Here is a 14,465-nt window from a genome sequence, read left to right on the forward strand (position 1 = left end):
TTAAACACGCTGAGGACGTTGATGAAGGGAAGAACTGCTTCTCATCGAGAACGAGGAAAATAGGTTTATTTACAGAATTTAAATCAGTCTAACATGACTGCTTAAGAAAAAGAGTGTCAGTCCAACATGACTGCTCAAGAGAAAGTGTGTCAGTCCGACCTGACTGCACGTTCCGAAGAACAGTTTACGCACACAAAGGCACACACATTCCAAGGTCTGGAGCCGACGACAGAGGGGCGCCGTTCCGCAGTATCGTTTACGCCCACACACACGCAAACACACAGGTGCGAAGGTCTGGAGCCGTCGTCGGAGGGGAGTCGTTCCGGTTACCTCGGAGACATTCTGGGTAGCTCGTTGTCCCGCTGCGGCTTGCTCACGCGTTAGCAAATCAGGTCGGCGCTGGGGACCTCGGGCACAATAGTTCGTCCGTCGAACCCGTTTCGTCACAACGGCGATGGGGCTGGTGGATGGAGGCGGTTTTCAGCACAAAGCCCGCTTCTTTGAACGCCGCCTAGCTGCAGCGACGGAGAGTGGGGGATGCGCGTCTTGTCCCCCAGTCGTAATTGGGTGGCAATTTTTCCTTGCGGCTCGCCATTCTTAACAACATACGCTGGTGCTGGTCTCATCGCGAGGAAAATGCGCATTGGTCTGTCAACATGACGTAACTCCAGTCCGTAGCCGTCCACGACAGATGCTCTTCAGCAAATAAAAGCCGTTCGCGCCTGTTTCCCACCGAGAGCAGAAGTTTTTGGGCAGGCAACATATTTCGGAGGTTTCCTTCGTGCAACTGTCTTCTTACGGTTTTTGAGCTAGCGTCCGCACCAAGTTCGTCCGCTATTTTCCTCGATGTGAAAAATTAGACTTAGGTTGCGCATGCCATAATTTGAAGAACCTGGTCCTCCGTCGTGGCTCGACGTCTGTGTCCACGAGATAGATTACCAAGCCGTCGCTCGTCACGGTATGCCTGCAGTATCTGATTAACAGTTCACAGCTGGCGGCCTTTATGGCTGGCAAGGCCACTCGTCGGCACATTGTACCGGTAAGCACCAGTAATCTGAAGTCCGTCTTCTTTAGACACACCAGGCATGTGCGAGTTCTAATGGCTTTCGGAACACTGGTTCCTGCAGTTATATACAATAGCGCCGACACGGCAACACGGCGCCGTTGAGATGTGGCTCTTGTTAAAGCGGACGCCTGAAACAATACAATCGAATGGCGCGAGCCGTGCTGCCTTCCGGCACTTGAAGCGCCGGTGAAAGCGAGGCGACGATGGTGGCAGAAATAAGTGCGTGATTGAAAAGCCACGCTTCATAGCGATCAAAGCAAACGCTCGTCTCGCGCGTGCGGGCTGCCTTTAGGCAACACCGCGTGGAATGGCAACGTCAGCGGCGCGCCGTTCTGGTGGTATGACAAAAGCAGCGCACACGAAACTGCGGTCGAACGTATCGCAGTGGGACGCGTACTATCGCACGCACCGCCTGACTTGAGCGCGGCCAGCAGGTCGCGCTGATTGGACCACCGGCCACGCGCTCCGCTGTTTCCATTTCACTTGTCCGCGATAGTATATTTCGAAAAGGAAGAATAGGCAATAATGGATTCGGCAAGCCTGCACAAGGCTGAACCTAAATGTAATACCCAAATCTCACGTTATCTCACAAAGCGCAACGTACGCTGATTTGTCGGAGAACGCAGTTGCTAAACTTTGTCACCTTCCGCCTAGATTTTCTTTCCAGACTACGTTGTAGTCCACTTCTATGTTATGAACAGGCAGGAAATACGTGCCAAAACACTCCTCGTGCACTGTTTGTGACGTACCTGAAAAGAAAACCACTCAGCTCTTCCGATTTTTGAAATCAGGAACGGAATAGTGCCGACACAGCTCGACTCGTACAGCAGCCATCTTGATTATGGCACCGGCCACGAAACCAGTACCGCAAACAACGCGTCGTGCGCGGTATATGCCGAAAAGAAAAAAGCCGTCTAAGCAAAGAAGGAGAAACTCTACATTTTTATTTCAGTCTTCTTTATGGAGGTGCCCGACAACCTAAAACGGTTATACTTCAGTTTTAACTCGATCTGAAGCCTATAGAGACCGAGAAGGACCAAAACTTCCGTTTTTTTTTTACTTTCAACAGGATTCTGTCATACATCATTCACAGAAAATCTCTTTTTTGGTAGAGAAAATTTCCTTAAATTTCCTTTACGTTCACGTCTTTCTTCATACCGCAGCGTCGTGGTGGCCACCAACATACCCGGCCCCGTCTCCGGTTCCCGCTACCGCCCAGGGTCCGGAGACCACGCGGCCACCGGCTCGAGAACGTATGTGTTCACCTCTTTATCGCAAACTTTGGCAATGACGTCCGGTATAACCACACAGCAGACACAAAGTTTCCATGCAGTGAGAGAGAATCAAACAGAGCGACAATAATGGCAGGTTTTGCATTTACCACCGATTCGTTGCAACTTAGTCTTCACGAGAAGGACGCATTTTATTGCGCGAATCGTTTAACCTTCGAATTGACGTTTGCCTCGTTCGCTCGCACTTTACGGTCATCGGCAGCAGGCCAAGTCAGTCCCCCGTCTACGCAGCAGCTCAATCCTCTCGTTCCCTTTCACTCACTTCTCGTGGTAGCACGCATTCTACGGTTCGCAAACGTGCCTTGGCATAGCGACTTTCTTCAGTCAGTCGACACGACATCATGTACACATGCGGCTGAACAGAATAAAAGGGCGCATTCTCAGGACAGGGTTTTCACGTTTCCGTGTAGAACTTCCAGTTCCGACCACTGCGTCACTGCAGCTACATTCAGATGATGGAATAGTAAGAACATGTGGCGCAGGTCGACGAATGTGATCGGCGGCGCCGTATGAATCGCCACTATTGGCGTGCTTCGCCGAGGAGGGTGGATTTTGTAAGAATAAGTTAAACTGCAAAAAATGTTTCCTTTAAAAAAAGAGAATTTATGGCATCGCCGTGCCGCACCATTTCTGTAAAGATCTCCTTTCTATTTTTTATTATTCTGTTTTTGACCAGTTTCTTTCTCGTTTACAGTAAGAGAAATTTGGTTTTACAGAGAGTTAGACGCTTCGCATTGCAGGAAAAGTTCTGTTTCCTGCTAAATTTTTTTTTATCATTTAAATAATATATTCTGTTTGATTTCGCAGAAAAAGAATGTGGTAAATAAGTGTCCATTTTCAGGATCAGTGAAAGTTCTGTTTTCTGTTCATATTTTTCCGTTTCTTCACACATTCGTTTTCTTTTCCGCTGTACAGAAGTGTCCTGAGTAAATACAATTTTCTATGATTGTGAATAATGGACGAACCAGGAGTGTCGCTGAAGCCAACGCTTGGAAGCGGCACTTCTCTACGTGTGGGCAGTTGCCGTATACTCACGAAGGGAATTTTCTTTGAAGAAACGTTGATTGTAGCCGACATTCCTTGCTCTACCAGTGTTTGTGGCTTCTTGCCTCCATTTTCATCCGATCGTATCTCAGGTTTGAGTTCATTATCGCGCGTCACATGATCATAATATATATAAAACAAATTTAATCTAGATGTGCAACTGGTCTCAAAATGAAAACTGGGCTCTGTGCTGAAAGCTGAATATGTTCAACGTAGCGCAAAAATACAAAGGTCACACGTATCGCTCGTGTGTGTCTCCGTTTTTAATTTACTCTTTTTTTTTGTGCTGCTGGTAAATATGGCCCACTCTTCTTCTATAAGGGGCTATAATTAATAACTTGTAATTTGAGACATTGTAGAACACTTTTTGTATCCTTTTATTTTGCACCAAAGCTTCACTGGACAGATAAATATGAGAACAGGTGTTTAGTAGAACTCCATATGCGCACGTTGAGAAAACAAGCAGCATCGCTTTTCCACCAGGTGTTAAAAGAGCTCAAAAGTAAATTTAACAAGCTATGGATAAGCTTTCCCTTTGAATGTGTCGCATGCCTATATATAGATTAGGAATAACAGGAAGAATGCATACCTTTTCAAAGCAACGCAAGTGAATTAAAAGAATACGCACACCTTCGTGTATAATAGGCACTGATGTCCAAGTTACGGAACTCCCCCGTTCTGGTCGGTAAATTTGTTAGGAATAAGTCACTGAATGTTTTAATGCAGACATTTGCGACACACAATAACATCAAGATTGGTGCGCAGTGTAATTGAGGCATCATGGTAGGTGTGCATTATGTCACGGCGTGCAGGTATTGTGAAATGTTCGTTTGAGAGATGTGCGGATTTCGAAAAAGGAGATACAAGGGAATGCTTTTTTGATGTAAGAAGCAACTGTTGTGTAAAGACAGATATTGGTGTGACCGTCGTAGCTGAGCGACAAAATATTTTTTTTTCTCCCAGCCGCAGCAACAACACGTACTATCGTGGACCGATGAACCGCGAACCGCGGAGCGCGTGGCTGATTGTCCAATCAGCGCCACCTGCTGGCCGCGCTCAAGTCGGGCGATGCGTGCGAGAGTACGCGTCCCACTGCGATACGTTCGACCGCAGTTTCGTGTGCGCTAGTTTTGTCATACCGCCAGAACGGCGCGCCGCTGACGTTGCCATTCCACGCGGTGTTGCCTAAAGGCAGCCGGCACGTGCGAGACGAGCGTTTGCTTTAATCGCTATGAAGCGTGGCTTTTCAATCACGTACTTATTTCTGCCACCATCGTCGCCTCGCTTTCACCGGCGCTTCAAGTGTCGGAAGGCAGCACTACTCGTGCCACTCAATTGTGTCGTTATAGACGTCCGCTTCGATAATACGAGCATTCCAGCAACATTCTCTTTCCAACCGTTTCTCAAGTATTCGAAAAAAATTTTTGAAAGACCAGCGCCCAACCATTTCGCGTGATTAAAACAGCTTTCTTCAAGGGCCCGCAACACCATGAAAAGTGTGAATGATGGCAGAAGATGCTGATCTAGCGTAGATTCCAGCTGCAAGAATTGCAGCAGGCGAAAAGTAACAACAAAGGAAGCGCATTTAGTTACAAATGAAGACTCTCTCATGACATTTATGAAATGAATAGTGAACTTGTGGTGCAACTAATTCGCTCACAGTTACGAGCTCTCCTATGCAGATGTGCAATTGTTGAGAGTGCTCCAATAATGTGTGAAATCTCCTCGAGCCGCAGTGACTGGCGTCGTTCTTCACCGCAAGCTTTCAAAGCGCCGCATATCTATATCAGAGCTTCATATAGGCGCTCCCACTCTTGCTGAACAGCTCCCCACAGCGCATCCTGCGAGCGCTTCTAGCGGTCGGTGGGAGAGAGCCTGTTTCGTTGCGCCCCAGATATTCTCGCATAGGTTCGTGTTGGATCTGAGCGGGCCAATCAAGCACCATCAGGACCATTCCTTCCGTCAGTTTCCTGACTGATCGGGCCATGCGTATGGGGCTGCGATCATGTCGCACGTAAAAGAGACCATATGAGAAGGTGCGTTAGAGAGTGTACGGAACGCCATCGACCTGATTGACCCTGCGATACACTTCGGCGGTGAAGTGGCCTTCTAGGCGGATGAGTAGACCTAGGCCATCCTTGGGAAGGGGTCCCCGGAAGCTGACAGCGCACCGGTCACTAAGTTACGTGGCTCCACCTAGCGAAATAAGATTGTTAGGTGCATTGGGTAGCGTTGGCAGATGCCTTGCAGGAGGAGACACCTGATAGGGAAAAACGGCACCCTATTCCAAATAATGAGGGGCGATTCGTCTGCTTATTTCGACTTAGGAAGCAACTGGAACTATTTTACGTTAGGATAATTTGTTGGAAGTAATTAGGGTATTTTCTCGGAGCATAAGACAACAAATATATCTGGTGTTTTTTGTTCCGCACATTGTCAGGATTGGGGGCTCAATCCCATCGCTCGAGATCCGTTGCTAAGATTGGAGTCCGGCATGAATTCGAAGGTAGCTGGCCCATGCCTTCGCCCAACTTAAACACGCTGAGGACGTTGATGAAGGGAAGAACTGCTTCTCATCGAGAACGAGGAAAATGGGTTTATTTACAGAATTTAAATCAGTCTAACATGACTGCTTAAGAAAAAGAGTGTCAGTCCAACATGACTGCTCAAGAGAAAGTGTGTCAGTCCAACCTGACTGCACGAGAGAAGTATGTCGAGCCTCCGCCCAACAGCCGTTTTTAAATACTCGGTCCTCCGGCGATACAAGGCAGCGAATGTTCGTTTCGTCATCGCAAAACTAGCCGCCTCCCGCGACAAGGTGACGCGAGCGTTCGTTTACTCATTGTAAATTTGCCGCCGTTCTGAAGAACAGTTTACGCACACAAAGGCTGACACATTCCAAGGTCTGGAGCCGACGACAGAGGGGCGCCGTTCCGCAGTATTGTTTACGCCCACACACGCGCAAACACACAGGTGCGAAGGTCTGGAGCCGTCGTCGGAGGGGAGTCGTTCCGGGTACCTCGGAGACATTCTGGGTAGCTCGTTGTCCCGCTGCGGCTTGCTCACGCGTAGCAAAATCAGGTTCGCGCTGGGGACCTCGGGCACAATAGTTCGTCCGTCGAACCCGTTTCGTTACAACGGCGATGGGGCTGGTGGATGGAGGCGGTTTTCAGCACAAAGCCCGCTTCTTCGAACGTGCCCTAGCTGCAGCGACGGAGAGTGGGGGATGCGCGTCTTGTCCCCCAGTCGGAATTGGGTGGCAATTTTTCCTTGCAGCTCGCCATTCTTAACGGCGCCTCCATGGCCCGAAAAATCTCGACTGTCTAGCGCTGACAACCGCTAGGCAGGAAGAAAACGGCAGGTGGTCAGGGGGGGATTGATGTCTTGGCTCGCAGCGACGACTTGTGTATTGATGTCACTGCCCCAAAACATCCAACAAGGACCGGCAACTGCAAAATGAACCCCACAACACGGCTCTGCGCCGAGATGACGTGCATTGGCTCTCACTTTACACTCGCTAGGCTTAAAAAAAAAAAAGAACAACAGAAGTGCAGAAACAAGAAATGCTGCATTTCGCTATGCCAATTTCTGAAGCAAATTCCTGCTGACAAATTCAGCAATCCTGGAGGGAATCCTGCTAAATGAGAGGGGATCTTCTTCGCTTAATAAAATTAGCACTAGTAACCCTAAAATTTAGGCGGGACCCTCAAACGCAGAATTCAAATTAGCCTGCTCAAACCATCCGCATTGCTATGCAACTTTCCCTTCTTATATCTAACGGAGAAGTTGTACTCTTGGAGAGTGAGGCTCCATCGGAGCAAGCGACCATTTTTGTGTGACATTTGATTGAGCCACGTCAGAGGACAGTGGTCGGTCTCGAAGATGAACTTCGCTCCGTACAAGTAACACGACAACTTCTGTGCGGCCCAAACTAAACAAGCACATTGCTTCTCTGAAGCGCTGTAGGCTTCCTCTCTTACATTTAGTTTACGGCTGGCATAGAGGATAGGATGCTCCTCGTTATCGTCGCCGACCTGACTAAGTACCACGCCCATACCTCTGTCGCTTGCGTCGCATTGAACTATGAATTCCTTTGTGTAGTCTGGCGCGCGAAGCACAGGGCGACAAACCAATAGCGTTTTAAAACTTTGGAAAGCGTTCTCTTTGTCCTTATCCCAGTGTACGTTACTCGGTGCTCCCTTTCGGAGGGCGTCTGTTAATGGACTTGCCATTTGCGAGTAATTCGGAATGTACCGTTGATAGTACCCCACAAGTCCCAAAAATTAACGAAGGTCCGTTTTCGTGCGCGGCTGAGAAAATTCTCCAATCGTAGCTATTTTCAGCTCCGCCGGCCGTCTCATGCCCTGGCCGACAACATGGCCCAGATAAGTAACCTGCGAAAAACCAAACCTACACTTTTCCGCTTTCATCGTCAAGTCTGCTTCCCTCAACCGTGAGAACACCTGTTTGAGGTGCGATACGTGTTGTTCCCAGCTGTCCGAAAAAATTGCCACGTCATCAAGATAGGGCAAGGCGAACTCCTGCAAGTCTTTTAGGACAATATCCATTAACTTAGAGAAGCTAAACGGCGCGTTCTTCAGCCCGAAGCTGAGTGCGAGAGGGCGAAAAGTGCCTACAGGCGAGATGAATGCGGCATAGCGGCTGGCACTTTCTGAAAGGGGAACTTGCCAGTACCCCCGCACGAGATCTATAGTTGAAATGTATTTAGCAGCACTAACTCTTTCAATTCGTTCCTCAATGTTAGTATCAGGTACAGCTGATCCCTAGTGATTGCATTTAACTTCCTGTAGTCAACACACGCACGAGGGTCCTTGTTAGGGGTTTCTACCAGTATTAGCGGTGACGTGTAGTCACTCTTAGTGGGCTCAATAACTCCCAACTCTAGCATGCGCTGTATCTCTGCCTCCATAATCTCTCTCTGTCTTGGAGACACCCTGTAAGGCTTTGATCTTACTGGTTCGGTTGATGTCAGCTCAATTTCATGCGTTATCAGTTCGGTTCTACCCGGCCGATCGCTGAATCTGTCGAGATATTCCCCTAACACCTCTTTTAGCTCATCTAGCTGCTCGGGTCTTAGAGCGTGCGAGCTTACCGAGTGCTCGACTACTTCTTCTAGGCCGATTTCAGAGTTGGAGGTCGCCCTATACTCCTTAAACTTGGTACTAATGCCATCCGGCTCTTTGATGGTATAGTTAACGACTCCGCTCCGCTCTACATACGGCTTCATCAAATTACAGTGAAATATCCTCACTTCCTTCCTGCGACCGGGCGTTTTCAGAGCATAGTTAGTATCTGAAAGTTTGTGCAACACTTTAACGGGCCCGTCCCAGTGAACTTCAAGCTTGTTCTTTCTTGAAGGTTTGAGGATCATTACCTGGTCTCCGGCGTTAAACGTACGAAGCCTCGCATTCTTGTCGTAATAGAATTTGGCGTTCTTTTGAGCTACTCCCATGTTCTTTCCGACTAGTTCTTGGGTTGCGCTTAGCCGTTCCAGTAAATTTAGTACGTATTCAACCACTGTTGGACTCTCCCCTCTTTCCTCCCACATCTCTCTTAACATTCTCAGTGGAGAATGGAGTGTCCTCCCATACACTAGTTCTGCTGGTGAGAACCCTGTCGCTTCATGTGGAACCGTTCGCAAAGCAAACAAAGTTGCCGGCAGACAGTTCTCCCAGTCCTCCTTATGCTCGTAACAGAGCGCACGCAAAACTCGCTTAAGCACCGAATGCCACCTCTCTACACTGTTGGACTGAGGGTGATAGACAGAACTGTGTATTAACCTTACCCCGCACTTTTGCAAGAATGTGGAAGTCAGTGCGCTCGTGAATACTGACCCTTGATCTGCCTGAATTTCTGCTGGAAACCCAACTCGTGCAAACACTGTCAAAAGCGCGTCTACTACTTCGGTGGAACTGAGCTCTTTCAAAGGGATTGCTTCTGGAAACTTGGTAGCCGGACACAGCATGGTAAACAAGTACCTGTAGCCCGATTTTGTTTTTGAAAGAGGCCCTACCGTGTCTATTACAAGTCGTCTGAAAGGCTCTGTTAAGGGCACTACCTTCAGTGGAGCTTTCCATGTCTCTCCTGGTTTACCAGAACGCTGGCAGGCGTCGCATGATCTTACAAAGTTTTCTACGTCTTTGAAACAGCCAGGCCAGTAGTATTCCATAAGCAATCTTTCCTTTGATTTGTTTATGCCTAGGTGGCCGGACCACCCATTTCCATGACAGAGACTCAACCCTATACTTAGTAGGTACGACTAACTGATCTAAAATCCTACCCTTTCGATCTCTGTAGTGCCGATACAACAATCCTCCTCTCTCATGTATCGTCATGTTGCGCCTAGCAATGCCTTCTTTAGCTGCGTCACGTAATTTAGCCAAGCTCTCGTCATTCTTTTGCTCAGCTGCCACTGACTCTTTATCCACACGTAAGAGCTGATCAAAGTTCTTTGAGGCCGGTGATAATAACGACCCTGTCTCGCTTGTGAGTGCGTCAGCTCGCTCTTCCTGCAAGCCAGCAACAACAAAGGAAGCGCATTTAGTTACAAATGAAGACTCTCTCACGATTTTTATGAAATGAATAGTGAACTTGTGGTGCAACTAATTCGCTCATAGTTAAGAGCTCTCCTATGCACATCTGGAATTGTTGAGAGGGCTCCAATATTGTGTGAAATCTCCTCGAGCCGCAGTGACTGGCGTCGTTCTTCGCCGCAAGCTTTCAAAGCGCCGCATGGCTATATCGGAGCTCCGTATAGGCGCTCCCACTCTTGCTGAACAGCTCCCACAGTGCTGACTCTACACAGTGCATCGTGCAAGCCCCTCTAGCGGTCGACAGGAGAGGGCTTTTTTCGTTGCGCCACAGATATTCTTGCATAGGTTCATGTTGGCTCTGAGTGGGCCAATCAAGGAGCATCAGGACCAGTTCTTCCGTCAGTTTCCTTACTGATCGGGCCATGCGTATGGGGCTGCGATCATGTCGCAGGTAAAATCTGAGAAGGGGCTTTCAAGAGAGTACGGAACGCCATCGTCCTCATAGACCCTGCGATACACTTCGGCGGTGAAGTGGCCTTCTAGGCAGATGAGTGGACCTAGGCCATCCTTGGAAAGGGCTCCCCGGACGCTGACAGCGCACCGGCCACTAAGTTACGTGGCTCCACCTAGCGAAAGAAGATTGTTAGGCGCATTGGGTAGCGTTAGCAGTTGCCTTGCAGGTGGAGACACCTGATACGGAAAAACGGCACCCTATTCCTAATAATGAGGGGCGATTCGTCTGTTTATTTCGACTTAGGAAGCAACTGGAACTATTTTACGTTAGGATAATTTGTTGGAAGTAATTAGGGTATTATCTCGGCGCACAAGACTACAAATGTATCTGGTGTCTTTTGTTCCGCACATACGCTGGTGCTGGTCTCATCGCGAGGAAAGAAGTTTTTGGGCAGGCAACCTATTTCGGAGGTTTCCTTCGTGCAACTGTCTTCGTACGGTTTTTGAGCTAGCGTCCGCACCAAGTTCGTCCGCTATTTTCCTCGACGTGAAAAATTACTTAAATTGCGCATGCCATAATTTGAAGAACCCGGTCCTCCGTCGTGGCTCGACGGCTGTTTCCACGAGATAGATTTCCAAGCCGTCGCTCGTCACGGTATGCCTGCAGGTATGCCTGCAGTATCCGGTTAACAGTTCACAGCTGGCGGCCTTTATTGCTGGCAAGGCCACGCGTCGGCAACCGGTAAGCACCAATAATCTGAAGTCCGTCTTCTTTAGACACACCAGGCATGCGCGAGTTCTAATGGCCTTGGGAACACTGGTTCCTGCAATTATATACAATAGCGCCGACACGGCAACACGGCCCCGTTAAGATGTGGCTCTTGTGAAAGCATACGCCTAAAACTATACATAAAATCGAATGGCGCGAGCAGTGCTGCCTTCCGGCACTTGAAGAACCGGTGAAAACGAGGCGACGATGGTGGCAGAAATAAGTACGTGGTTAAAATGCCACGCTTCATAGCGATCAAAGCAAACGCTTGTCTCCCACGTGCGGGCTGCCTTTAGGCAACACCGCGTGGAATGGCAACGTCAGCGGCGCGCCGTTCTGGCGGTATGACAAAACTAGCGCTCACGAAACTGCGGTCGAACGTATCGCAGTGGGACGCGTACTATCGCACGCACCGCCTGACTTGAGCGCGGCCAGCAGGTAGCGCTGATTGGATTACCGGCCACGCGCTCCGCTGTTCCCATTTCATTTGTCCTCGATAGTATATTCCGAAAAGCAATAGGCAATAATGGATTCGGCAAGCCTGCACAAGGCTGAACCTAAATGTAATACCCAAATCTCACGTTATCTCACAAAGCGCAACGTACGCTGATTTGTCGGAGAACGCAGTTGCTAAACTTTGTCACCTTCCGCCTAGATTTTCTTTCCAGACTACGTTGTAGTCCACTTCTATGTTATGAACAGGCAGGAAATACGTGCCAAAACACTCCTCGTGCACTGTTTGTGACGTACCTGAAAAGAAAACCACTCAGCTCTTCCGATTTTTGAAATCAGGTACGGAATAGTGCCGACACAGCTCGACTCGTACAGCAGCCATCTTGATTATGGCACCGGCCACGAAACCAGTACCGCAAACAACGCGTCGTGCGCGGTATATGCCGAAAAGAAAAAAGCCGTCTAAGCAAAGAAGGAGAAACTCTACATTTTTATTTCAGTCTTCTTTATGGAGGTGCCCGACAACCTAAAACGGTTATACTTCAGTTTTAACTCGATCTGAAGCCTATAGAGACCGAGAAGGACCAAAACTTTCGTTTTTTTTTACTTTCAACAGGATTCTGTCATACATCATTCACAGAAAATCTCTTTTTTGGTAGAGAAAATTTCCTTAAATTTCCTTTACGTTCACGTCTTTGTTCATACCGCAGCGTCGTGGTGGCCACCAACATACCCGGCCCCGTCTCCGGTTCCCGCTACCGCCCAGGGTCCGGAGACCACGCGGCCACCGGCTCCAGAACGTATGTGTTCACCTCTTTATCGCAAACTTTGGCAATGACGTCCGGTATAACCACACAGCAGACACAAAGTTTCCATGCAGTGAGAGAGAATCAAACAGAGCGACAATAATGGCAGGTTTTGCATTTACCACCGATTCGTTACAACTTAGTCTTCACGAGAAGGACGCATTTTATTGCGCGAATCGTTTAACCTTCGAATTGACGTTTGCCTCGTTCGCTCGCACTTTACGGTCATCGGCAGCTGGCCAAGTCAGCCCCCCGTCTACGCAGCAGCTCAATCCTCTCGTTCCCTTTCACTCACTTCTCGTGGTAGCACGCATTCTACGGTTCGCAAACGTGCCTTGGCATAGCGACTTTCTTCAGTCAGTCGACACGACATCATGTACACATGCGGCTGAACAGAATAAAAGGGCGCATTCTCAGGACAGGGTTTTCACGTTTCCGTGTAGAACTTCCAGTTCCGACCACTGCGTCACTGCAGCTACATTCAGATGATTGAATAGTAAGAACATGTGGCGCAGGTCGACGAATGTGATCGGCGGCGCCGTATGAATCGCCACTATCGGCGTGCTTCGCCGTGGAGGGTGGATTTTGTAAGGATAAGTTAAACTGCAAAAAATGTTTCCTTTAAAAAAGAGAGAATTTATGGCATCGCCGTGCCGCACCATTTCTGTAAAGATCTCTTTTCTATTTTTTATTATTCTGTTTTTAACGAGTTTCTTTCTCTTTTACAGTAAGAGAAATTTGGTTTTACAGAGAGTTGGACGCTTCGCATTGCAGGAAAAGTTCTGTTTCCTGTTAAAATTTCTTTTTATCATTTAAATAATATATTCTGTTTGTTTTCGCAGAAAAAGAATGTGGTAAATAAGTGTCCATTTTCAGGATCAGTGAAAGTTCTGTTTTCTGTTCATATTTTTCCGTTTCTTCACACATTCGTTTTCTTTTCCGCTGTACAGAGGTGTCCTGTGTAAATACAATTTTCTATGATTGTGAATAATGGACGAACCAGGAGTGTCGCTGAATCCAACGCTTGGAAGCGGCACTTCTCTACGTGTGGGCAGTTGCCGTACTCACGAAGGGAATTTTCTTTGAAGAAACGTTGATTGTAGCCGACATTCCTTGCTCTACCAGTGTAGAATAGAATGGATCGTCAAAGGAGCTAGCATACTTGATTGTCAAGTACGCCCTAGAAGTGATTTAGTTCTACAAACACTTCAGATCATTTTCAATGAGACACATTTGGCGGCTGATAAACTAGTAGAATGGGGCATGATAAAAACGTTCGCATAGAAAGAAATCGATTTAGAAGGTGGAAGGTTTCTCTAATGAGTTTGGGAACTTGTAAATAGACCGGTATGTCGCTATCAAGTGATTGATGCAAGTATGTTAAAAGCTTACGGACGACTAACTGCGTGAGCATAACTAGACAGCAGATCCAAGTTCTAAATGTAGGTCTGCCTGCTCATTTTTCGCACGAGAACGATTTAATTAAAACTGAAGCTTTCTAGGTCTCACTGATTCGTCCGTAAGCGTTGTAAATGCACTGCCGGACAGCCGACTTGCACATCTGCGAGGGCGCCTGCATCGACTGTCCGGCCGGCCAGTGCCCGATAATGGCGCGAAGTGACAGGCTGGGGAAAAGTAGCGCATGCGCAAAAAGTTCACTGGAAGCACAAGTTGCTTCTGCTAGGCATGACACCGCCCCTGGCCCGATGAACTGAGCTTCCTACTTATCGGAGACAGCAAGCGCACGTGAACATGGGCTCATCTTAAGATCTGGAAAAAAAATTCAAAGCCCTTTCTTTTACAGAAAGATGGTCGCACGCCACGCTACCCAGACAAACTGTATGCATCTGCATTGAATTACGCGGGTCACGCAATACATTCCCGGCCGTCACCATGGGTAGGCCGCGGTATCAGCGCATGACAGAAGAAGAGGCTGTCGTACGCGAGTGCAAGTGTAGGGTCGTGCGTGACAATGTGAGTGTGTGCGTGTAATGAACGGTTACATGATCTAAAATAAAGGCTGTGCAA

The 14,465-nt window shown here is 48.2% G+C and overlaps 2 protein-coding genes across 6 annotated transcripts in view; one reads left to right on the forward strand and one right to left on the reverse strand.

Annotated features, from left to right (window-relative positions):
• Positions 1 to 14,465, reverse strand: part of LOC129385575 (uncharacterized) — a 118,853-nt gene that overhangs the window by 40,735 nt on the left and 63,653 nt on the right. The window lies entirely within an intron of this gene.
• Positions 1 to 14,465, forward strand: part of LOC129385574 (uncharacterized) — an 87,020-nt gene that overhangs the window by 19,030 nt on the left and 53,525 nt on the right. For all 5 annotated transcript variants that reach the window (XM_072289358.1, XM_072289356.1, XM_055072285.2 and 2 more), the window contains 2 exons: positions 2,230 to 2,319; positions 12,342 to 12,431. In XM_072289358.1, coding sequence (XP_072145459.1) covers positions 2,230 to 2,319; positions 12,342 to 12,431 — 180 coding nt within the window. The remainder of the gene's footprint in view (positions 1 to 2,229; positions 2,320 to 12,341; positions 12,432 to 14,465) is intronic.

The sequence above is a fragment of the Dermacentor andersoni genome, chromosome 7, assembly GCF_023375885.2.
Source record: "Dermacentor andersoni chromosome 7, qqDerAnde1_hic_scaffold, whole genome shotgun sequence".
NCBI classification, from domain to species: Eukaryota; Metazoa; Arthropoda; class Arachnida; order Ixodida; family Ixodidae; genus Dermacentor; species Dermacentor andersoni.